The sequence below is a fragment of the Sapajus apella genome, unplaced genomic scaffold, assembly GCF_009761245.1.
Source record: "Sapajus apella isolate SASKATOON/1434 unplaced genomic scaffold, GSC_monkey_1.0 scaffold83, whole genome shotgun sequence".
NCBI lineage: Eukaryota > Metazoa > Chordata > Mammalia > Primates > Cebidae > Sapajus > Sapajus apella.
In genome coordinates this window covers 3,416,210-3,442,778 of record NW_022437023.1, presented here as the reverse complement: position 1 = coordinate 3,442,778, position 26,569 = coordinate 3,416,210, and the positions used below count along the sequence as shown (strand labels likewise).

General features: G+C 41.6%; 1 protein-coding gene and 1 long non-coding RNA gene across 2 annotated transcripts in view; one reads left to right on the top strand and one right to left on the bottom strand.

The window, feature by feature from the left end:
• Nucleotides 1-4,934: 4,934 nt before the first annotated feature.
• Nucleotides 4,935-26,569, top strand: part of SLC26A8 (solute carrier family 26 member 8) — a 97,370-nt gene continuing 75,735 nt past the window's right edge. The window contains exons 1-3 of the mRNA XM_032253544.1: nucleotides 4,935-5,808; nucleotides 12,948-13,087; nucleotides 25,280-25,396. Of these exons, the coding sequence (XP_032109435.1) occupies nucleotides 5,621-5,808; nucleotides 12,948-13,087; nucleotides 25,280-25,396 (445 nt within the window). The 5' untranslated portion in view covers nucleotides 4,935-5,620. The remainder of the gene's footprint in view (nucleotides 5,809-12,947; nucleotides 13,088-25,279; nucleotides 25,397-26,569) is intronic.
• Nucleotides 25,179-26,569, bottom strand: part of LOC116533679 — a 6,303-nt gene continuing 4,912 nt past the window's right edge. Inside the window, exon 2 of the long non-coding RNA XR_004261402.1 lies at nucleotides 25,179-25,408. This is a non-coding gene — a long non-coding RNA (uncharacterized LOC116533679). The remainder of the gene's footprint in view (nucleotides 25,409-26,569) is intronic.

Sequence of the window (26,569 nt, the reverse complement as noted above, 5' to 3'; positions counted from 1 at the left end):
GAGGTGGTACAGGATCCTCAGTCCTCCTCAAGGAAAGCAACAGAAAACCAAAAAACAGAGTCATGGGTGATTCATGGAAAGCTGTTTTGGATCCAATGTAGCTTAGCTGGAATTCTCTTATCTATAAAAACATAATGCTTGAGAATGTTCCAAACTAGAGAGGATAGGAAGCTTTCTAAGATGTAATGGAGGGCGAAGGGGAAGTAAGAGTAAAAACATGACTGTGAAGAAGAGAGGGATGGGGTGGGGGGCATCAAGGGAATGAGGGAATGGTTACAAGGGGTGAGGAGGAAGGCTGGAAGTAGGAATCCTCAGAAATGCACATTTTTATCCTACAAATTGGGGTGATGAGGTGAGGGCAAATAAAAGGGTAAAGATAAAGTAAGCAGTATATTTGTATACTCATTCAACAAATGTGTATTAAATGCCACCGGGTGCCAAGCACTTGTAGTTAAAAAGTAATTTAAAACTACAGTTGCTGCCTGTGTGGGGCTTACAATCAATGGGAGGGCAATCATTCAACACAAATTTGTTGAACACTTCCTATGTCCACCACACTGTTGTGGGCACTGATAGTAAAACAGTTATTGAAAGGGATAAAAATCCCGGCCCTCATGGGGGTAAGACAATTTACAAAAAGGAATACATAAAGTGAATAAGAAGGTAGACACTAACACAATCATCAAACAAACAAGTGTAAAACTGTAACCGGGCCAAGCAGGAATACAAGGTGGAGTAAGAGACAGCCATGGGGATAGGGATAGGGTGCCAGGAGGGTAAAGGGAGTGAGTGCAGAGGGCAAGTCTGCGTGCAGAGCCGCGATCTGGGCAGGAGGTTGTCATCCAGTGTGGGGAGCCAGGCTTGTGGGGCAGAGGGCCTATGGTTGGAGACCTGGGTGACCCTCCTAGCCTCTATTTCCCTTTACCTCTTCTGACCTGAGGAAGGCTTAAGTCTTCGGGAGATGTTAGTGAATTACCGTCTGTGCAGTACACTTGTGCGTTACTGTTTGTTCAGAGCACGAGGCTGGGCACCAGATAGGCCCTGGATCAGGAATAGTAAAACCTCGGAGAGAGTAGGAGCGTTGGCGTACAGGTACCGAGGTTTACCAAGTACTGGCTCAGGTATGAGGAGGGCGGCCCAGATACCCCTTTCCTGGCTCCCCAGCCCAGCTGTTCATGCTCTCCTTCCTCGTCCCCTCCCCCACTCTCATCTCCTGCCCACCCGGAACGCCGGCGGGATCGGCCGCAACGGTTCGGGAACCGCCGGTGTCCGCGTCCTCAACGCCGCTAGCTAGGCGGGAGCCGTGTGGGACCCCAGCGCCCCACTCCCGCCCCCGCCAAGGAGCCAGGTGAGCCGCTGCCAGGAGACGCCCGGGCGCCGGGAACTGAAGGCGGTGAGCGGCGAGGCCGAGGCGGGTCCACAGGCAGGGGCTGCGTCCGTCACCAGCAGGTACCCAGGTGTGCTGCAGGGCCAGGCACGTCGCGGGCACTCAGTATCTGTGGAATTAATGAATGAATGAATGACGGTCGTCCCTGGGAGCTTGTCTCTCAGGTATCGTCTCTACTTTCAAAGGCCGTGTGGATGGCAATGACAAGAAACTGTGTGCGCGTTTTGCAAGCTGCGTCCTTTCAAATTCTATTTATATTGTCAAAAGCCCCAGAACTGATGTGCTGCCTGCACCCCACCGCCTACCCCATCCATTTCCTCCCGAGGCCTGACTGCCCAGCCGTTCCTCCTTCTTTCAGACCTCGCTGCTTTTGTTCATTTCGTTCCCTGCGACTGAATCCCCACCCCCGCCTCCTTGCCCCTTTCTTTTCCTGTCAAATGCCATTTATGCATCAGGGGCCCCTTCTGAAGTAGGTGCCTTCTCCAGCACCCCCACCCCAATAATGAGCATCTCTCCAACACACCCTGTTACTCTCTCCACATCGAATGGAGGTGGTTGTCCAATGTTTGTGTGTCCAGTGGTCTCCGCTTAAGGACTGTCATCTTATTAGTCATCCCCAGCCACTAGCCAGAGTGACTGAAGGATCTAAAGGCCAGGCTCTCTGCTCATACCTTTTCTGTACCCCCGATACATTCTCCATAAAAACATAGGTACTAACGGGCTTAGGGTTGTTTGTGATGGAATTACAAATGCTTATTTTGAAATTTTCGAGGTGAATTTCACCTTTCCATGATTATAGAAAACATAAGAAGGCCGAGCGCAGTGGCTCACGCCTGTAATCCCAGCACTTTGGGAGGCTGAGACAGGCGGATCACCAGGAATTCAAGACCAGCCTGGCCAACATACTGAAACCCCGTCTCTACTAAAAATACCAAAAAAATTAGCTGGATGTGGTGGTGGGCGCCTGTAATCCCAGCTACTTCTGGAGGATGAGGCAGGAGAATCCCTTGAACCGAGAGGCAGAGGTTGCAGTGAGCTGAGTTTGTGCTGTTGCACTCCAGCCTAGGAGACAACAGCTAAACTCTGTCTCAGAGAAAAAGAAAAAGTAAAAGAGAGAGAGAGAAAATGAAAACATGAAAGTTAACAATATGGGGGGGGGCTGTGGCGGGGAAGATATTCCTGCAACTAAACTAGTTTTCAGGATTTCATATCATTTGGGTCAATAGCCAAAAAATTAGATTGTATTTAAACTTTTTATTCTTGACTTTTTTTTTTTTTTTTTTTTTTTTAAGACAGAGTCTTACTCTGTCACCCAGGCTGGAATGCAGTGGTGCGATCTCAGTTCACTGCAACCTCTGCCTCCCCGGTTCAAGCAATTCTCCTGCCTCAGCCTCCCTGGTAGCTGGGACTACAGGCGCATGCCACCACGCCCAGCTAATTTTTTTTGTATTTTTAGTAGAGACGGGGTTTCACCATGTTGGCCAGGATGGTCTCAATCTCTTGACCTCATGATCCTCCTGCCTCAGCCTCCCAAAGTGCTGGGATTACAGGCTTGAGCAACTGTGCCCGGCCGCCACTAGGATTTCTATGAAATCAGGAAAGACATAATGGAGCTGGATAAATTCCAAAGAAGATTACTAAAAATAATAATAATAATAAGGAAACCATGTGTTTTCCCTTGCTGCTGTTAGCCAGACATTTGATGGAGTTCCTTAAAGACAACTTTCCACCTGCCCCTCCTAGCCATCCTCACTGTGGCCATAGGAGTTTATGACTTGATAATCTCTCCTAGACTATTATAATATTGATGCTCTGAACTGGCTGCTTTGCCTCAGTCTCTCCTATCTCCAGCACTGTCCAGTAGAACTTTTTGTGATGATGGAAGGTAACCTGCACCATCCAGTAAGGTAACTACTGGCCATATGTGGCTGTTGAGCACTTGAAATCTAGCTAGTATCACTGAGGAACTGAATTTTTCATTTTATTTTAAGTTTAAATAGCCACATGTAGCCAGTGGCTACCACACTGGACAGCTCAGCTCTAGAACATCGTACTGGCACATTTCATCTTCCCAGAGTGTATCTCTGTGTGTATTACTACTCCTGCCCAAAGATTTTAAATAGGCTGGGCATGGTGGCTCAAACCTGTAATCCCAGCACTTTGGGAGGCCGAAGCATGTGGATCACCTGAGGTGGGGAGCTCAAGACCAGCTTGGCCAACATGGCAAAATCCCCGTCTCTACCAAAAATATAAAAATTAGCTGGGAGTGGTGGCAGGCACCTGTAATTTCAGCTACTCAGGAGGCTGAGTAAAGTGAATCACTTGAACCTGGGAGGCAGAGGTTGCAGTGAGTCAAGATTGGGCTGCTGAACTCCAGCCTGGGTGACAGCGCCAGATTCCATCTCTAAAAATAAAAATAAAAAATATACATATACATATATATATGTAAAGTAACTGACCATATTTTAAAGCCAGAAAATTCCACATAAAAATCTGGCATTATGGCTTCCCCTGGAAAAGATCAGATCTAAGCCATTCTGGGCCCCACATTAACCAATGGCAAGAATGGCTGGAGCTAAGCAGCTTCTGCTGCCTTTGCCAGCCCCACTGTTCCCACCACTCCTTGATGGTCATATTTTGCCTATTTTACAAGAATCCTGCTTTAATGTCAAAAGTAAAAGGTAAAGGGATAATGATGTCCACTAATGATAGGATTATAGGCAGCTGCCACCACGCCCGGCTAGTATTTTTAATAGAGACAGGGTTTCCCTATCTTGGCCAGGCTGGTCTTGAACTCCTGACCTTGTGATCCACCTGCCTTCGCCTCCCAAAGTGCTGGGATTACAGGTGTGAGCTACCAACCTGGCTGAGTTTATGGTTTTTTTATTGTTCAAAGCACAGAATATTAAGAATGGTTATACTTTCAGGGTATTTTTTTTTTTTTTTTGAGAGGGAGTTTTGCTCTTGTTGCCCAGGCGGGAGTGCAATGGCGTGATCTCGGCTTACTGCAGCTTCCAGGTTCGAGCCATTCTCTTGCCTCAGCCTCCCGAGTAGCTGGGATCACAGGCATGCACCACCATGCCCGGCTAATTTTGTATTTTTAGTAGAGACAGGGTTTCTCCATGTTGGTCAAGCTGGTCTATACTCCCGACCTCAGGTGATCCGCCTGCCTCGGCCTCCCAAAGTGTTAGGGCTACAGGCATGAGCCACAGCGCCCAGCCAAGAATGGTTATACTTTCTCATAGAGATGGATTCCTATCCATCCTCATTTACTCTACCTTTTCAATCTTTTAAAAGAGCAGGATAATATAGGGTGTTTTTTTCTTTTTGAGACAGGGTCTTGCTGTGACACCCAGGCTGGAGTACAGTGGTATTAGGATCCTGGCTCACTGCAGCCTCCACCTCCTGGGCTCAGATGATCCTCCCACCCTCAGCCTCCTGAGCAGCTAGGACTACAGGCCCATGCCATCACGCCCAGCTAATTTTGTTTCTATTTTTAGTAGGTACAGGGTTTCACTATGTTGCTCAGTCTAGTCTCAAACTTCTGTAGCTTTTTCTTCTAGACCATGAGGCCACTAACTATATGCTTGGCAGCCATTCAGGAAATATTTGTTAAGGGCCTGCAAAGTGAAAGGCATTATTTTGGGTCCTGGGGCTGCCCTGTGAATGGTCATAGTGCTGCCTCCTGGCTTTACATTTTATGGGGGAACCAGACAATGGACAAACAGACAAATAATGAATCTAGTGCTGGCAAGTGCTGTGAAGAAAAGTAAAAGCTGAAGCGTTAATGATGGCTACTATTTTAGATAGAGGAGGAGTTAGCACACTTGTATTGAGCATTTAACCCTTCACATAACGCTGGATAGTGAGCATTTTCAATGAAAATTGTTGATTGATACTGTTGACCCCTTGATCATTTTCCTGCAACCTATCAACACAGTTGAATATAAAGAAAACTAGGCCTCCCAGCAGGACACCTGGGTTCTAGTCCTAGCTCTAATAAGCATCAGACAGCAAACACTGTTTGAACTTCTGGGTTTTGTTGTCTCCATTTGAAAACTGAGAAGAGTACACATAAAATTGTGCAACATTGAGAAAGAGTTTGGTACAACTGAAACATGCTAGGCAAGTGTAAAGCATTTTTACATAGGAATTTTATTTCCTCAAAAATGTGCTGAGGATCTGGATTACTTAAAATGCTTTTTTATTTGATCTCTTTCCACTCATCCAGGAATGGCACATCTAGAGAGGAGCACCATCTCTGGCTTCAGCTCTAAGTCCAGGCAAAACCCATTCACATATGATGTCAAGCGTGAAGTGTACAACGAGGAGACCTTTCAACAGGAGCACAAAAGGAAGGCCTCCTCTTCTGGGAACATGGACATCAACATCACCACCGTCAGACACCATGTCCAGTGCCGGTGCGTGTGTCCAATCATTCAGCTGCCACTGAGCCGGGCAAGACTGAAACCTAACCTGACTCCTTTGGTGTCCACTTCTGTCTTTCTTGTCTGAGTTCTTGTAATCAGAATCCTGCAGTTTATTGTGTAATTTTTCTTCAGTCATTTTTGTGGTTTGTCTTGTAGCACCTTTTTGACCGTAAACTTCTTGGGCATAAAGACCGTGGGTGTCCCTACAGTATCTAAGGAGAATATTTTGTAATTCCATTGTTCAATCGACCACCACTACCAGACTCCTGACAAAAAGTAAGATAGCCAGCTGGGAGCGGTGGCTCATGCCTGTAATCTCAGCACTTCGGGAGGCTAAGGTGGGAGGATCACTTGAGGCCAGGAGTTTGAGACCAACCTGGGCAACATGGTAAAACTCTGTCTCTACTAAAAATACAAAAATTAGCCGGGCGTGATGGCGCGTGCCTGTAATTCCAGCTGCTTGAGAGGCTAAGGCATGAGAATTGCTTGAACCTGGGAGGCGGAGGTTACAGTGAGCTGAGATTGCGCCACTGCACTCCAGCCTGGGCAACAGAGCAAGATTCCATCTCAAAAAACATTAATAATAATGGCTGAGCGCAGTGGCTCATGCCTGTAATCCCAGCACTTTGAGAGGCTGAGGCGGACGAATCACCTGAGCTTGAGAGCTCAAGACCAGCCTGACCAACTTGGAGAAACCCTGTCTCTACTAAAAATACAAAATTAGCCTGGCATGGTGGCACATGCCTGTAATCCCAGCTACTTGGGAGGCTGAGGCAGGAGAATTGCTTGAACCCAGGAGGTGGAGGTTGCAGTGAGCCGAGATTGTACCACTGTACTCCAGCCTGGCCAACAAGAGCAAAACTCCATCTCAAATAATAAAAACAATAATAATAATAATAATAAGATAGCCATGATGAACTGATTAATGGTAGGGGAAGGAGATTCTTCTAGTCTCATATCCAGTAGTGCCCTCATGGTGGTACTCATGATCATCAAGGCAGAATCTACCACCACCACCTCTGATACGCCCTGTGACTAGCTAGGTCCTACAGTTCGGGGGCTCTTAACCTGAACCTTCTAGCACTCTGATAAAGTTAATCAACCTCTTTCAGAATAATTTTTTAATGCTTTTTATTGTGGTGAAATATGTATAACGTAAAATTGGCTATTTTGACCATTTTAAAATGTACAATTCAGTGGCATGATTGACATTCGCAGTGTTGTGCAACACTCACCGCTATTTCCAAAACTTTTTCATCACCTCAAACAGAAATTTTGTTAAGCAATAATTCCCCATTTCCCCTACCCTCAGCCTGACTAACCTCTCTTCTGCTTTCTGTCTCTGTGAATTTGCCTATTCTAGCTATTTCATTTAAGTGGAATCGTACTATATGTTTGTCTTTTTGTGTCTGACTGATTTCACTTAGCATAATGTTTTCAAGTTTCATTCATATTGTAGCATGTATTAAAACTTCATTTCATTTTATGGCTGAATAATACTCCGTTGTATTTATATGCCACATTTTGTTCATTTCGTTAACAGACATTTGAGTTGTTTCTACCTTTAGGCTACTGTAAATAATGCTGGATGAACATTGGCACAGGAGATCTGTTTGAATCTGTTTAGGGACATAACTAGGACTAGAATTGTTGAATCACATCATACATCTGTAGTAAATTTAACTTTTTAAAGAGCTGCCAAACTGTTTTCCACAGTAGCTGCACCACTTTACATTTTCATTGACAATATACAATTTCTCCATGTCCTCTCCAACATTTGCTATTTTCCATTTTTTAAATTATAGCCAACATATTAGGTATGAAATGGTATCTCATTGAGGTTTTTTGTTTTCGCTTTTATCTTGCATTTTCCTGATGACTAAAGACAATGAGCATCTTTTGGTGTGTTTATCGGTTAACTGTATATCTTCTTTGGAGAAATGTCTATTCACTTCCTTTGTCCTTTGTAAAATTAGGTTGTTTGTCTTTTTGTTGTTGAGTTATAGGAATTCTTCATATATTCTGGATATTAAACTTTTATCAGATATATGTTTGTAAATCTAATAACTTTGTAAATACTTTCTCCCATTCTGTAGGTCATCTTTTCACTCTGTTGATAGCGTCCTTTGATGTAGAAAAGTTTTTTTGTTTTTTTTGTTTTGTTTGGTTTGGTTTTTTTTTGCAATGAAGTTTCATTCTTGTTGCCCAGGTTAGAGTGCAATGGCACGATCTCTGCTCACTGCAACCTCTGCCTCCCGGGTTCAAACAATTCTCCTGCCTCAGCCTTCCGAGTAGCAGGGACTACAGGCATGTAGCACCACACCTGGCTAACTTTTGCATTTTTATTAGAGATGGGTTTTTGCCATGTTGACCAGGCTGTTCTCAAACTCCTGTCCTCAGGTGATTCACCCGTCTAGGCCTCCCAAAGTGGTGGGATTACAGATGTAAGCCACCGTGCCTGGCTGATGTAGAAAAGTTTTCAATTTTGATGAAATCCAATTCATCTGTATTTTCTTTTGTTGCCTGGACTTTTGGTGCCATATTTAAGAAACTGTTGTCAAATTCAAGATCATGCATATTTTCTTTTTTTTTTTTTTTTTTTTGAGGCAGAGTCACCCAGGTTGCAGTGTAGTGGTGCAATCTCTGCTCACTGCAACCTCTGCCTTCCGAGTTCAAACGATTCTCCTTCTTCATCTCCTGAGTAGCTGGGACTACAAGTATGTACCACCATGCCCAGTTAATTTTTGTATTTTTAATAGAGACGGAGTTTCACCCTGTTGGCCAGGCTGGTTTCAAACTACCGACCTCAAGTGATATACCCCACTTGACCTCCCAAAGTGCTGGGATTACAGGCATGAACCACCACTCCCAGCTGAGATCATGCATATTTTCATCTACGGTTTCTTCTATGAATTTTACAGGCCTGGCGTGTGGCTCACACCTGTAATCCTAGCACTTTGGGAAGCCAAGGTGGGTGGATCACCTGAGGTCAGGAGTTCAAGACCAGCCTGGCCTTCATGGTGAAACCCCATCTTTAAAAAAAAAAAAAAAGAATTTTACAGTTTAACTTTTAAATATAGGTGTTTGATCCTTTTTGAATTAATGTTTGTATATAGCATAAGGTAAAGGTACAGCTTTATTCTTTTACATGTAGGTATTTGTTTTCCCAGCATAATTTGTTGAAGAGATTGTCTTCATCTAATCAATGATCTTGGCCAAATAATTTTTTAATGCATAAAATAAGCAGGATTATAAGGAAAACCAATTACATTGAAATAGTTATCTAAATATCAAAAATACCAAAATTCTGTTTTTTAGTAATGTGGGTCTAATAACTACCATAATTTCAAAGTAGTGATGAATGTAACTAATATTTCAAGATCTCTGTAGCAATTGTAATGTAATATAGAAATGTTTGTGATTTCTACTGGTGAAAAAGTCAAATTCTGCTGATACTACTGTGATTTGTTGCCAACATTCATAATTGAAGGAAATGCTAAAGAGGTTAGTGAAATAAAGATATGTTATCCTACATAATTTTACACATATCCCCAAATACTATCTAAAGACCACTTGGGGGTCCACAAACTTCAGGCTAACAGTCCATCATGACCTACATCATTATAGTAATCATAATCATTCAAGCTGTCCTCACTCATACTCTGAATTTATGAGTCACTCTTATCTACAGGTTTATCACCCACAATTGGCACATGTTGGTATGTTGACATGTTGGTGACAAGTATGGAAGGTCCCTACACAGCCCTGCTCCAGACTGTCCCCTCCTTGAGGCATTCTTCTTTGCCCATATCCTGACTTTTGCAAGTCGTGGTCTTGGATATCCCTCCCTAGTCCTCTCACTTCCTCTGCTCCAGGATGGGTCTGATACATGTGCCAAAGAGGGTATTTGGGGACAACATTGGCTTTGTCTCTACAGTAACAGTCTTTTTTTTTTCTTTTGAGACAGAATCTGCTCTGTCACCCCAGCTGGAGTGCAATGGCACGATCTCAGCTCACTGCAACCTTTACCTCCCAGGTTCAAGCGATTCTCCTGCCTCAGCCTCCCAAGTAGCTGGGATTACAGGTGTGCACCACCACACCTGGCTAATTTTTTGTATTTTTAGTAGAGACAGGGTTTCACCATGCTGGTCAGGCTGGTCTTGAACTCCTGACCTCGTGATCGGCCCGCCTCGGCCTCCCGAAGTGCTGGGATTACAGGTGTGAGCCACCGAGCCCGGCCAATAGTCTTTTTTCCTAAATTTACCCTCATTATAAATAAGTATTCCCAATGAAATTTCACCCTACCTTCTTTCTACCTTCCTTACTTACTTAGCCTTGTCATCCAGACACTTAAATCTGACCCATTCTGCCTCCCATGAGCTTTACAGCAACCGTTACCCCATACTTCTAAAACATACAGTTCTCTCCACTTGTGAATTTTAACCAGAAATGTAGCACAGCACAGGGGTCAAGAGCACAATTCTCAAGCCAGGCTGCCTGGTTTTGAATCCTAGTTCTGCTTCTTAGCTATGTGACCTTAGGTAAGCTATTCAACCCAACCCTGCTGTGCCTCAGTTTCCTCATCTGTAAGACCAACATGATAATAGCACCTGCCTCATAAAGCTGTGAGGATTGAAAAAGCATTTGTAAAGCACCTAGGAAATAGCACTAGATAAGTGAGGTTTTTTTATGTAAATAAAATAATCTTTTAACCTCATCTCCTCCTTTCTGCAGAAAACTTATCTCTTTCCCCATTTTCTTCCTCTTTTGCAACTGCAAATCACCACTCTTATCAAAATCTCCCCTGTGCTTTCATTTCGATTCTTCCATTTCTCACTTTTAAGATGTCTTAACTAAAATCCAGATTCATGTCTAAATCCAGATTCAAATGCTAATACTGTTCCCTCATCAGTTTCAACTTCTGTTCCTCCAATTCCCTCCTTAATTCCTGTCACTCTTTTTTTTTTTTTTTTTTTTTTTAAAGACAGGGTTTCACCATGTTGGTCAGGCTGGTCTTGAACTCCCGACCTCAGGTGATCACCCCGCCTTGGCCTCCAAAGTGCTTGGATTACAGGCGTGAGCCACCACGCCTGGCCAGTTCCTGTCACTCTTAAAGCCTCATCTCTCCATGTCTATTGTATTTTTCACCTTGGGGAAGAGCTTTAATGACTCTGCCTTGGATGGCTGGTCTTACCCTAAATGACTGACACACAGAGAAGAAGGGAGATTGAACCAGGTAAAGGAACAAACCGTTCCAGTACCATGCTCTACTCTCCTCCACAGAGGCTCATAATTAGAAAGAGCACACTTTGTACACCTGCCTCACATCCAAGGACTCTCCTAAGAACAGCAATGTGATGTTTCTTCCAAACCAATGGTCTTGCTCATGGCTGCAGAGCAGCATTTCACAGCTGCCAATAGAAACTTTGGAGGTAGGAGAGTGGCTAGAACACTGAACTAGAAATCAAAGACTTGGTTTCTAGCTCCATGTCTGCTCACACTTATTCCTGTGACCTTGGTAAAGTCATGTTTATTTGGTATTAGTTACCTTAGCAATAGTAATGCTCATAGTTGTGAGAGTAAAACAGGTTTTCTCAATCTCAGCATCATTGACATTTTGGACCAGAAAATTCTTTCTTGTGGAGAAATGTCCTATGCATTCTATAATGTTTAGCCTCTACCCACATGTCAATTGCAAGAATAAAAAATGTCTCTTGATTGGGCACGGTGGCTCATGCCTGTAATCCTAGCACTTTGGGAGGCTGAGGCGAGCAGATCACCTGAGGTCAGGAGTTCAAGACCAGCCTGGCCAACATGGTGAAACCCATTCTCTACTAAAAATACAAAAATTAGCTGGGCATGATGGTGCATGCTGTAATCCTAGCTACTTGAGAGACTGAAGCAAGAGAATCACTTGAACCTGGGAGTCAGAGGCTACAGTGAGCCAAGTTCATGCCACTCACTGCACTCCAGCCTGGGTGACAAAGCAAGACTCCATGTCAAAAAAAAAAAAAAATGTCTCTGGACATTGCCAAATGTACACAGGGGAACAAAACTGCACCTAAGAGAGATCTACTGGGCTAAAGGATAATAAAGCCTTATTTTATAAAATTGCTTCTTTACATAACTAAGTCCTTAAGCACAGGACATCATATTCTCTATTTTCTGCTAATGTCTACATGTCACAGGGTAACGTAAGACAGAGTAAATGTTTGGTAAAAATTGTCCAGGCTGGGTGTGGTGGCTCATGCCTGTAATTCCAGCACTTTGGGAGGCTGAGGTGGGCAGATCACCTGAGACCAGAAGTTCGAGACCAGCCTGGTTAACGTGGTAAAACCCCGTCTCTACTGAAAATACAAAAATCAGCCAGGCGTGGTGGCGCATGCCTGTAATCCCAGCTACTTGGGAGGCCGAGGCAGGAGAATAGCTTGAACTCAGGAGGCAGAGGTTGCAGCAAGCTGAGATCACGCCACTGCACTCCAGCTTGTGTGACAGAGCAAGACTTGGTCTCAAAAAAATAAATAAATAAATAAATAAATTAGTGCCATGCTCTACTCTCCTCCACAGAGGGTCATAATTAGAAAAAACACTCTGTGCACCTGCCTTGTACTTGGGGACTCTCCTAACTGGGAATGACATGAATGTGTTAACTGCCCTTCCAACTATCAATGTCCCATCTCAAAACACTGTCCTTGTCAAGAGAAAACAACAGCAGTCCACTTTTCTATTGAAAATTTGGTAGATTTAATTCTTCCCAAATATCCTATAAAAACACAGAACTGATTATATGCTGGATGTATATGGCTTGGTTCTTGACATATACATAGCACTTGGTTCTGAAGCTAAGGTGATTTAGTCCCACAGGGAATATCTTGATGTCTGGAGACATTTTTAGCTGTTACAGCTGAAGGAGGGAGTTCTACAGACTTTGAATGGTTAGAGACAAGGGATGCTGCTAAACATCCTGTAATGCACAGGACAGCCCACCAACAAAGAATTATCCAATATGTCAAACTGTCAGTAGTGCTGATAAGATTCTGCTATTTTTTGGCTATGTGGGCCAAATGCCTTTTCTTGGCTATTCAGGCATTTTCTTTGGAGAAACTAACCAAGTCTCTTCTCTCTCACAGCTGTTCATGGCACAGGTTTCTACGATGCATGCTTACAATCTTTCCCTTCCTAGAATGGATGTGTATGTATAGATTCAAGGATTGGCTTCTTGGAGACTTACTTGCTGGTATAAGTGTTGGCCTTGTGCAAGTTCCCCAAGGTAAGGAAGATCTAAAGCCTGTTCATCCAAAGACAATAAATCAGACCTTATCCACGTGCCCAGGGTAAAAAATTACTTGTGCTAGATGAATAGAAAAAAAATTGAATTTTATTCACAGCATTACCATTTGTTCCCTTATCTGCCAAATTTCTAACCTCTCCAGAGTGGTTCCAAAAGACTTGGTTTAGATTAAACCCCTGAATGCTTTCCAGAGTACTTGCAACACCCACTCTTGGTTATTTTTTTCCCTTAACTAGCTATTTCATACTTATAACTATAATACATCTCACTTGGCATTGGTTTTACCTAGAAAGGTGAAGGATGGGCCAGGCACAGTGGCTCATGCCTGTAATCCTAGCACTTTGGGAGGCCAAGGCAGGCAGATTGCTTGAGCTCAGGAGTTCCAGACCAGCCTGGTTAACATGGTGAAACCCTGTCTCTACAAAAAGTACAAAAATTAGTGGGGCATGGTTGCACGTGCCTGTAGTCCTAGTTACGCTGGAGGCTGAGGGTGGGAGGATCACCTGAGCCCAGGAAGTTAAGGCTGTAGTGGGCAGTGATCACACCACTGTACTCCAGCTTGGGCAACAAAGCAAGACACTGACTAAAAAAAAAAAAAAAAAAAGTGAATAATAGGAAACATAGGATGCCAGTATCTCTCCAGCAAGTGACAAGCAATCCAGTGCCCACTCTTTGGTCTTCCAAGTAGCAGTTCAGATGTAAGACAACAAGATCACACAGATAGGAGTGGGAGCTTATCTGGGCTTTACAAACCTAATTTCCCAAATAGGAATCAACAACTCTTGTAACAGTTCTATAAATATTGCTTCCGGAGTCCCACAAGGGACATGTCCAGTTAGAAGAGTCCTATTCTCAGAGAATCCCAAAGGTAGGGCTTTCAACTGGATACTTATCTTTCATTCACAGTCCTCTTGGTCCAGATGGAGTATACTATTTGGGCTCATTTTTACCATAAGTAATTCTGCCCGGTAACACAGCTGACATGCTACCCTTATAAGGTTTCCAGGGAAACAGAGCTAGAAAGTTAACCCAAGGTCAAATTCATCCTCAAAAAATAGAATGGATTTTATAAATCCTTTACTCACAGTAGTTTATAGTTCCCCACATAGTCTTTAAACACCTCCATTTCTCTATTTTTCTGAGGCCCAACAGGCAGAGGTGAAGCTTCTGTTTGGGCAGGTTATAGATATCACAAAAGAGGTCAACAAGATGGACAAGTTGTGGCTGAAATCTAACTCTAGCAGAGCACTGTTAATTGGGGAAGACAGATAACCTTTGAAATCTTTATTTACTTGTTTATAAATTTCAAATAGTAAAATTGCTTTTTTCCCTTTTGGTGTATAGTCAGATTAATTTTAACACATATGGCTGGGACCAGGGGCTCACACTTGTAATCCCAGCACTTTGGGAGGCCTGGGCAGGTAGATTGCTTGAGGTCAGGAGTTTAAGACCAGCCTGGGCAACATAGCAAAACCCCATCTCTACTAAAAATACAAAAATTAGCTGGGCATGGTGGTGTGTGCTTGTAATCCCAGCTACTTGGGAGGTGGAGGCAGAAGAATCACTTGAACCTGGGAGATGGAGGTTGCAGCGAGCCAAGATCACACCACTGCACTCCAACCTGGGTGACAGAGTGAGCGTCTGTCTCAAAAAAAAAAAAAAAAATGAACACATATATAGACTTGTGTAACCACCACCACAATCTGGATGCAGAGCAGTTTCATCACCTCCAGAACTCTCTTATACCATACCTTTTGTCACATCCTCCTCCCCGATCTATAACCCCTAGCAACCACTGATCTGTTCTTCAGCACCACAATTCTGTCTTTTTGAGCACATCATATAAATGGAATCATACAGTATGTAAATTTCAAAGGCTGGCTTCTTTCATTATGCATTATGCCTTTGAGATTCACACAAATTGTATGTATCAATAGTTCACTTTTATTGCTGAGTAATATTCTACAATAGGGATTTATCACAGCTTGTTTATCCATTCACTTGTTGATAGAGATTTTGTTTCCAGTTTTGGTCTGTCACAAATGAAGTTGCTATGAACATTCATATACAAGTTTTGTGCGAACATAGGTTTCATTTTACTAAGGTGGAGCTGGATTGCTGGTCATATGGTAAGTGTATGTTTAACTTTATAAGAAACCACCAAATTGTTTTCCAGAGTGGCTTTTGCTACCATTTTACACTCTCACCAGCAAAGTGTAAGGATTTCATTTCCTCCACATCCTCATCAGCACCTGATATTGTCAATATTTTTTAAATTAAACATTTTGAGATAATTATAGATTCATATGCATTTGTAAGAAACAACAGATAGAACCCATGTATCCTTTACCCAGTTTCCCCAATGGTAATATCTTGCAAAACTATAATTCAGTCTCACAACCAGGATATCAACATTGTTTCAAATAACATAGAGAACACTTCCACCGCCACAAAGATCCCTCAAGTTGTCTTTTTTTTTTTTTTTTTTTAAGAGACGGGGTTTCACCATGTTGGACAGGCTGGTTTCGAACTCCTGACCTCAAGTGATCTACCCGCCTCGGTCTCCCAAAGTGCTGGGATTACAGGCGTGAGCCACCGCGCCCAGCCAAGTTGTCTTTTTATAGCCACCAGTACCTGCCTCCTGTCCTTGTCTCCTCTTACTCCCTACCAATCAATAATATGTTCTTCACTTAATTTCACATAATTTTAACATTTCAAGGAAGATATCTAAAGGGAATCATATAGCATTTAACCCTTTGTTATAGGTTTTTTTTCACTCATCATAATTCTGTGGGGATTCAACCAGATTGTTGTATATATCAGTTGTTCATGCCGGGCACGGTGGCTCATGCCTGTAATCCCAGCACTTTGGGAGGCTGAGGCAGGCAGATGACCTCAAGTCAGGAATTCAAGACCAACCTGGCCAACATGGCGAAACTCTGTCTCTGTTAAAAATACAAAAATTAGCCAGGTGTGGTGGCAGGTGACTGAAATTCCAGCTATTCTGGAGGCTGAGGCAGGAGAATCACTTGAGCCCAGGAGGTGGAGGTTGCAGTGAGCCAAGATCATACCACTGCACTCCAGCCTGGGTGGCAGAGTGAGATTCTGTCTAAAAAAAAAAAAAATTGTTTGTAACTTTTTATTTTTGAGTAATAGTCATGATATTTAATACAAATATCATGATATTTGTATCACAGTTCATTTAAACATTTACCCACTGAAGGATATCTGGGTTGCTTCCAGGTTTTGGTATTACACATATACATGATATGAACATTCATGTGCAGGTGGTTTTTTTTTGTTGTTGTTTGTTTTGTTTTGTTTTTTGAGAGGGAGTCTCACTCTGTCACCCAGGCTGGAGTACAGTGGCACAATTTTGGCTCACTGCAACCTCCGCCTCCTGGGTTCAAGCGATTCTCCTGCCACAGCCTCCTAAGTAGCTGGGATTACAGGCACACACCAACATGCTCAGCTAATTTTTGTATCTTAGTAGAGACAGGTTTTCACCATGTTGGCCAGGCTGGTCATGAACTCCTGACCTCAAGTGATCCACCTGCCTCAACCTCCCAAGTGCTGGGATTACAGGCGTAAGCCACAGCGCCCGACCTCATGCAGGTTTTTAAAATGAATGTTAAGTCTTCATTTGTCTGGGATAAATGCTTAGGAATGTAGTTGCTGGAGTGTATAGGAGTTGCCTGTTGCCTTTCCCCACTAACCTGTTTTCCAGAGTGGCTTATCACATCACATTCCCATTAGCAATCTATGAGTGATCCAGTTGCTGTGTATCCTCACCAACATTTGCTGTTGTCACTGTTTTTTATTTTAGCTATTCTGATAGTTATGCAGTGATATCTCACTGTGGTTTTAGTTTGCATTCTCTTAATGGCTAGTGATACTTAGCAGCTTTTCATATGCTAATTTCCATCTGTATATTTTCATAAAATGGTTCTTCACTTCTTTTGCCCATGTTCTAGTTAAATTCTGTTTTTACTATTGAGTTCTGAGAATTCTTTGTATATTCTGGATACTAGTCCTTTTGTTTTTTTGTGTTTTGCAAACATTTTCTCTTAGTCTGGAGCCTACCTTTTCATACTCTTAACAGAGTGTTTCAGAGCAAAATGTTTTGATTTTCAGAGTCTCATTTTTAGTATCTTTTATTTTAGCCCTTCTAAGAAGTACGTAGTGGTATCTCATCATTGCTGTAATTCCATTTCCCTAATGGGTAATGAGGTTGATCATCTTTTCATGTGCCTAACTTGCTATCTTCATATCTTCTTTGAAGGGTCTGTTCAAGTATTTTGCCTATTTTTCCATTGAGGTTTTATTTTTTTCTTGTTGTTAATTTTTGAGCTTTTGTTTTGTTTTTAGAGACAGGATCTTGCTCTGTCACGCAGGCTGGAGTGCAGTGGTGTGGACATAGCTCACTGCAGTCTGGAACTCCTGGCCTCAAGTATCCTCCTGCCTTGGCCTCCTAACGTGCTGGGATTACAGGCATGAGCCACCATGCCTGGCCTCAACACCATTTTAAAGAATATCTTCCAGTGAACTCTTTTTGCTCCTTTGTCAGAGATCAAACAGGCATCTTTTGTGTGAGTCTCCTTCTAAATTCTCTTCATTACGTCATACTGATCTATATGTCTACCCCTGTACCAATACCATGTCTTGACAGTGAGTTTTAAGGTTGAATGATGTGCTTCCTCCAGCTTTTTTTTTTTCCCCAAAACTGTTGTAGCAATTCTTCCATATTCATTTTATAATCAGCTTATTTAAATTTGCCAAAAAAAGGTTTTGTTGAGATTTTGATGGCTATTCCATTAAATCTATAGATCATTTCAGGGAGAATTGGCATCTTTACGATGGTGCTTCCAATCCACGATTATGGCGTCTCTCCATTTATTTAGGTCCCTTGATTTCTTTCATCAGCCTTTTGTAGTTTTCAGCATACAGATCCTACAAATTTTGTTAGATTTATGCAAAAGTATTTCATTTTGGGGGTTTCAATGATGGTTCAGTCCCCAGTTATTCATTGTTTGCATATAAAATATAATTGAGATTTGTGTGGTTTTCTTGTATGCTGAAACTCATTTATTAGTTCTAAGAATTTTTTGTATATTTCCTGGAATTAACTACCTAGACAATCATGTCATCTGCTAATAGGGACAGTTGTATTTATTTCTTTTTCATGTGAATGGTCTTTATAACTTTTTATTGGTTCTTGCACCAGCTAAGACTTCCAATAATACGTTGAATAAGTGTGGTGAGAATAAACATTCTTGCCTTGTTCCCGAATTTAGAGGGAAAGCATTTAGTCTTGCACCACTATGTTAGCTGTACAATTTTTGTTGATGCATTTTATTAGGGAAGTTTTCATCTACTCTAGTTTGCTTAGAAATTTATCATAATTGAATGTTGTATTTTGTCAAATCATTTTTCTGCATCTATTGATATGACCATGCAGTTTTTCTCTTTAGATGGTTAATATGGCAGGTTACATTAATTGATTTTTTTGAATATTGAACCAGCCTTACATTCTCAGAATAAGAGAGTATTCACACTAAGTTACTATATGTGCTAGCTGCATTCCTATAAAAAGAAATTTTCATGTGGCAGCTACAACCAAAATGGTCCATTTGTATTAATATAGTCACTTTATTTCTATGAATAAAATTTCTAGCATATTCCTATGGTGCTGCAATGAGACAGCTGAACTGTGGGAATTGATGCTTTAACTATGAGCCCTCTATCAGTTTCTACTTATATTTAAATAAAGACCCATGTTGGAGGATACACACTGCTAAATTAACAAGCCATCTGTATCAAAATAAGAATAGCATTAGAGTATACAACTACGTCTAGCATCTACCACTACCTAGCACATAGTAGATACTCAAAATATATTTGTTGAATAAAAATGATTACATAGCCAGGTGTGGTAGCTCACACCTGTATTCCCAGCACTTTGGGAGGCTGAGGAAGGTGAATCGCTTGAGGTCAGGAGTTTGACACCAGCCTTGCCAATATGAAGAAACCTGGTCTCTACTAAAAATATAAAAATCAGCCAGGCGTAGTGGTACGAACCTGTAATCCTAGCTACTTTGGAGGGTGAGGCAGGAGAATCACTTAGCTGCAGTGAACTGAGATCACACCACTGCATTCCAGCCTAGGTGACAGAGCAAGACTCCATCTCAAAAAAAAAAAAAAAAGAGATTACATAGCTATATGCATGAATGAATCCAACCAGCTCTTAATACTTGATTAAGGAATTATATATTAGTTTAATTGATGTGAATAATAAAATAATTTATAGTGTGAATAATTCAAAAGTTGTACTTACATTTGAATACTAATGACAATAATTGTATTCAAATGGCACAAAAATACAATGAAAACCTTATTAAAAAGTGCTGGATCATGGCTGGGCATGGTGGCTCATGCTTGTAATTTCAGCACTTTGGGAGGCTGAGGTGGGTGATCACAAGGTCAAGAGATTGAGATCATCCTGGCCAACATGGTGAAACCTCATATCTACTAAAAATACACAAATTAGCTGGGCGTAGTGGCGCATGCCTGTAGTCCCAGCTACTCAGGAGGCTGAGGCAGGAGAATCACTTGAACTCCAGAGGCAGAGATTGCAGTGAGCCGAGATCACGCCACTGCACTCAGCCTGGACGACAGCGCGAGACCCTGTCTCAGAAAAAAAAGATGTTGGATCTTCTTTACAGCAGAATTCCAATTTACAAATGTAGAATTAAAGAAGAAAATCCAAAATCACCTTTAGGAAAACACTATGGTACTAATTGTACATAAGATCTACGCAGTGGATGCTAAAGCTAATGGGCGAAAGTTTGCAAACTATGAAACAGGATTTGCATATTTTCAAAGTATCTGCCGCGAGATATTTATTAACTACCCCATTACTTTACAATAGAAAACGTAGGAGAAAACAGCTTAACTGAGTGATCAATGTGCGCATCACCAGTAGTAAAATATATGGATATCATGAATCCTGTGATACGATGCATCAAGAAAGATACAACATCATTTCTATAGTATTCTTGCCAAAAGTGTATAACCTTAGTATAATCATGAGGAAATATAAGACAAACCAAATTTGAGGAACATTTGACAAAATAACTGATCTATTAATACTCTTCTGAAGTGTGAAAGTCATGAAAGGTAGGTAAAAATTGAGGAACTGTTGTAGATTGCAGGAATAAAGAGAAATAACAACTAAATAAAATGTGAGACTCTGGATAGAATCTGAGAACAAAACAAAAGACATTAGTGAAAAACCCAATGAGATTCAAATAAAGTTTTTAATTTCGAATGTTAATTTTCCGGTTCTGATCAATATACGATGATTATATAAAATGTTAGCATTAGGAGAAGCTGTGGAAGGGATATACAGAAACTGCATTATTTTTCTAACTTTTCTGTAATTCTAAAATTAGTTTAAAATTTTTTAAAATTTTAAGATGTTGGGGCCGGGCGCGGTGGCTTATGCCCGTAATCCCAACACTTTGGGGGGCTGAGGCAGTTGGATCATGAGATCAGGAGTTCGAGACCAGCCTGACCAACATGGAGAAACCCTGTCTCTACTAAAAATACAAAACTTAGCCGGGTGTGGTGGTGCGTGCCTGTAATCCCAGCTACTCAGGAGGCTGAGGCAGGAGAATCGCTGTGGTTATACCACTGCACTCCAGCCTGGGCAATGGAGCAAGACTCTGTCTCAAAAAAAAAAATAAATAAAATAAAAATAAACAGAAATAAAATTGTGTACAGTGTAACTATTAATATAAAGTTCAAAATGGGGACAAATTAAACTGTATTGTATAGGAATATGTATACTACTGGTAAAGAAAAGCAAAGAAATTATTACCATAAATGGCAAAATAATGAATCCTTCTGTGGGGAGAGGTGGAGTTATAATCAAAGACCTGGGTGGTAGTTATGTGGGTGTTTGTTTTATAAACATTAAGTAAGCTTGACATCTATTAATCTATTTTAATGCATCTTCTACGAGTATGTTATATTTCACAATAAAAATGGAGATTACTAAATTAATTACCAAAACTATTACTCAACTAATTAGAGCAATTAAGACAGTACAATATTGCAGAGACAGACAATTAGGCCAATGAAACAGAAAAAAAAGAGACACATATATGAATCACATGATGTGTATCAGATATGTCACTACAGAGACAGGCTTCTTTTCTTTTTTTTCTTTTTTTCTTTTTTTTTTAGATGAAGTCTTGCTCTGTCTCCAGGCTGGAGTGCAGTGGCACAATCCCGGCTCACTGCAACTTCCGCCCCCTGGGTTCAACCGATTCTTCTGCCTCAGCCACCTGAGTAGCTGGGACCACAGATGCGTGCCACCACGCCCGGCTAATTTTTGTATTTTTAGTAGAGACAGGGTTTCTCTATGTTGGCCAGGCTGGTCTCAAACATCTGACCTCATGATCTACCCGCCTTGGCCTCCTGAAGTGCCAGGATTACAGATGTGAGCCACTGCCCCTCCCCCCGGCCAAGACACAGGCTTTTAATGACAAATGATGTAAAACAATAGGGTCTTTACATGTAAAAAACATTTCAGACCTCTACCTCACACCATACACAAAAATCTACTCCTGGTTGATTGAAGACCTAAATGTAAAAGTTAAAAGCTAAAAAGACATTTTGGAATAACATAATTGAATATCTTTATGATCTTCAGGTAGAAAAAGAGTTCTTAAACAAGACACAAAAAGCAAAAGGAAAAGTCCAAGGGAAAAGACTGATAAATTTGAATTAAGTACAATTTAAGAACTTCTATCTATTCAAAGCCACTATAAAGTTTGAAAAGCGGCTGGGTGTGGTGGTTCATGACTGTAATCCCAGCACTTTGGGAGGCTGAGGTGGGTGCGGATTACTTGAGGTCAGAAGTTTGAGACCAGCCTGGCCAACATGGTGAAACCCTGTCTCTACTAAAAATACAAAAATTAGCCAGTCATGTTGGTGTGGACCTATAGTCCCAGCTACTCGGGAGCCTGAGGCAGGAGAATCACTTGAACCAGCAGGTGGAGGTTGCAAAGAGCCAAGATCACACCACTATACTCCAGCCTGGGAGGCAGAGCAAGATGCTATCTCAAAAAAAAAAAATAAAATAAAATAAAACAAAAAGATTGAAAAGCAAATCACAGAATGGGAGATACTTGCAACATAATACACAAAAAAGGATTTATTTATAATATACATACTCCTATAAAACCATAAAAAAATAACTAGACAATGGTGCTCAATATTATTAGTAATAAATAAAGTGGAAAATGAAATTGAAATGAGTTACCACCATACACACTAATATTAAAAATCTGGCAGTATCATGTGCTAGCATAGATGTGGATAATGGGAACTGTCATACATTGTTGGTAGGAGTATAAATTCCACAATCGTTTGAAAAAGTTTGGCATTATTCAGTAAATGCCCTAGAAGTTGTAATTCAGTCTATGTATTCTTGAGAAACTTGTAAATCTGTGTACCAGGAGACATGTACAAGAATATTCATAGTGGCTGGGTGAGGTGGTCACGCCTGTAATCCCAGCACTTTTGGGAGGCCGAGGCAGGAGGATCTCGAGGTCAAGAGATCAAGACCATCCTGGCCAACATGATAAAACCCAGTCTCTGCTAAAAATACAAAAATATTAGCTGGGCATGATGGTGTGTGCCTCTAGTCTCAGCTACTTGGGAGACTGAGGCAGGAGGATCGCTTGAACCCAGGAGGTGGAGGTTTCAGTGAGCTGAGATTGCGCCATTGCACTCCAGCCTGGCGACAGAACAAGACTCCGTCTCGCCGGGCGTGGTGGCTCAAGCCTGTAATCCCAGCACTTTGGGAGGCCGAGGCGGGTGGATCATGAGGTCAAGAGATCGAGACCATCCTGGTCAACACGGTGAAACCCCGTCTCTACTAAAAATACAAAAAATTGGCTGGGCATGGTGGCGCGTGCCTGTAATCCCAGCTACTCAGGAGGCTGAGGCAGGAGAATTGCCTGAACCCAGGAGGCGTAGGTTGCGGTGAGCCAAGATTGCGCCATTGCACTCCAGCCTGGGTAACAAGAGCAAAACTCCGTCCCAAAAAAAAAAAAAAAAAAAAAAAAAAAGACTCCGTCTCAAAAAACAAAACAAACAAACAAACAAGCAAAAATACTCATAGCAATATTGTTCCTAATAGCCCCAAACTGGAAACAAAGACAGGATACCATGAACCCTGGAGACAAAGAGAATGGGGAGGTAGAAACCTTGGATTCTGATGGCTTTTGAATTCTGGTTCCAGTCTTTGATGAGGTCTAACTGCCCTTTGTACCCTTTTAAATAAATTTCCTATTTTGCTTAAGGTAATTTGAGTAGGTTTTCTCTTTCTTGCAATCAGTAGAGCCTTGCCTAGAGAAAAAAAAAATGTGGTGAAAAAATTCTACAGATTACAAGGGACCTAAGAGACATATTAACCAACATGAGGACAATATTTGGGTCCTAATTTAAACACACAGATTGTAAAACAAAGCACAACATGTAACAGCAAATAATTTTTTAAAGACCACCCCAAAACTCACCATACCTCTGGTTCAAGGTCTTTTGTGAGATGGCAGTTTATCTCAGAGCTCTGCTGAGGCTGGAGGATCTGCTTCCAGGCTCACTCATGTAGCTGTTGGCAGGCCTGAGTTCCTCCTCATTTTGGCTTCTCCGTATTCATAACCTGGCAGCTGGCAGGACCGACTATATGTGTTGGGCCCAATACAAAATAAAAACACAGGGCCCTTAGTTCAAAAATTATTCAGAATTTCAAGACAGCGACAGCAAAGCATTAAACCAAGGGCAGAGTCCTTCTAAGCCCAGGACTCTGTCTTGACTATATAGATTACAAAACCTTTGAAGTTAGTGACCTGACTTCAGGTAGGTAGTGACCTGAATGAGAGAAAAACCAAGATGGAAACCAAAGTTTTTTTGCAACCAAATCTCAGAAGTGTCATCCAATCATTTTTGTTATAGTCTACTACTTAGAAACGAGTTAGGATACAACAAAGCCACAGCTCATATGAAGAAAAAAAAAAAAGAAAGAAACAAGTTAGTAAGTTGGTTCCACACTTAAGGGGGAGGAAGTTGTACAAGGGCAAGAACACCAATTGGCCATTGTGGATCATCTTAGAGACCCTCTACAACAACAATCGTTTGTGAGATAATCAGGGAAATTTGAACGCTGAGTGGATAATGATGCTATCACAGTTAAATTAGAAGAGTATTATCATTTAGAGACACGTACCAAAATATCCACAGATTAAATAATCAAATGCCTTGGATTTCCTTCAAAGTAATATAGGGTGGGAGAGGAGTGGAGACATGGATTGGTTATGGGTTGACCATTGTTGAAGTGGATGATGGATATATATGGAATTCATTATAGTCTATTTTTGTATATGCTTGAAATGTCTTATAAAAAGGAGCCTTGCTTATCTAAGACAATAAATCGGCTCACTAAATTCATAACTGAATTTAGATGAGCATATTGGTATGATGTAAATTGAGGACAGACCCTTAGGGAAGGAAGTATGGGCTTGAAACATCAAAAGGATGACACTATGCCTGTGAGTCCATTCGCTTCAAAATTTCCAAATTCACATGGTGCTTCTTAGAAAAGAAAGTAAGTACTAAAGAAGGAGCTGAAGGAAGAGGTTGGAGTGATTGGGCTATTGAAGAGAACCAACACAAACCAACTTCAAGTCAGTGAAGTGTGATTCTTGCCTTGCTCTCCAGTTTTATCTTCAGCCCTGGAGAATTCCCAGGGCCTTCTTGTGCTAGACTAGGAATAAGGATGGTGCTGCTTTTGATCTCTTGGAATTAGCGGTCTTATTGCTCTGGTATTTGCTTCACATGTTTAACATGAAGACCCTGCAGTGAAAGATGCTTGAGCCTATGATATTGAATTGAAATGTAAAAGCATGTGGCAAAATAGGAAGATAAGCTAGGAATCAAAGACAATAAAAAGTACTAGTGAAGGACTCTATGTTTAGAAATGCAATTACCACACTCGGACAGCTATACACATGGATCGTTTTTATTTTAAATGTTCTTTACAGTTTTTATTTAAGGTGACTTTTAAAGCCAAGCTACTTTTTCTTAAATTATCTTGCTTTTCAGGCCTGACACTTAGTTTGCTGGCAAGGCAACTGATTCCTCCTCTCAACATCGCTTATGCAGCTTTCTGTTCTTCGGTAATTTATGTAATTTTGGGATCATGTCATCAAATGTCCATTGGTGAGTTCAACACTGAAATACACATGCGGTAAACGAAGTTTCTATCCTGATCATATACTTATTGCTAAGGAACCCAACGTAATGCTATCTTTAAGACAGAAAGAAAGGAAGCAGAAGATAGACATTCTATCCATACAGTGTTCAGATTATAGAAATAAATATTTCTAGTGTATCATTATTATTGTCACCACCAGAAAACAGGCCAGCAAAATGTTTCCCAAAGAAATTAAAGGGGGCCAGGTGCAGTGGCTCACGCCTGTAATCCCAGCACTTTGGGAGGCCGAGGTGGGCAGATCAAGAGGTCAGGAGTTTGAGACCAGTCTGGTCAACATGGCAAAACCCCATCTCTACTAAAAATACAAAAATTAGCTGTGTTTGGTGGCACACACCTGTAATCCCAGCTACTTGGGAGGCTGAGGCAGGAGAATTGCTTGAACCCAGGAGGTAGAGGGTGCAGTGAGCCAAGATCACTCCACTGCACTCCAGCCTGGGCAATAGAGCAAGACTCAGTCTCAAAAAAAAAAAAAAAAAAAGAAAGAAAGAAAGAAAAGAAAAAGAAATTAAAGGGCAGAGGTACCTTCCCTGAGAAATCACCACACATTGGAATCTGACTTCCCTCAACCCAGAAGATCCAAAAATGTTTGTGTCAATACTCCTAGAGTAGATGCTTCTTTCATCTGACCCATAATAACCAAACTCCATGGGCTGACTTGTCATACAGCGTGCCAGCTTATCAATTTACAGTGAGAAAATGTTGTCACAGCAATGAAAACACTGACATCCACAGGATGAGTACTTCCCTTCTCTGAGTCAAAAGTCCACCTACTAATTTATAATTAGAAATAACTGGCCGGGCGCAGCGGCTCATGCCTGTAATCCCGGCACTTTGGGAAGGCCAACACAGGTGGATCACGAGGTCAAGAGATCTAAACCATCCTGGCCAACATGGTGAAACCCTGTCTCTACTAAAAATATTATAAAAAATTAGATGGGCATGGTGGTGCACACCTGTAATCCCAGCTACTTGGGAAGCTGAGGCAGGAGAATCACTTGAACCTGGGAGGCAGAGTTTGCAGTGAGCCGAGATTGCAACACTGTACTCCAGCCTGGTGACAGAGTAAGACTCTGTCTCAAAAAAAAAAAAAAAAAAAAAAAAAAAAAAAAAAAAAAAAA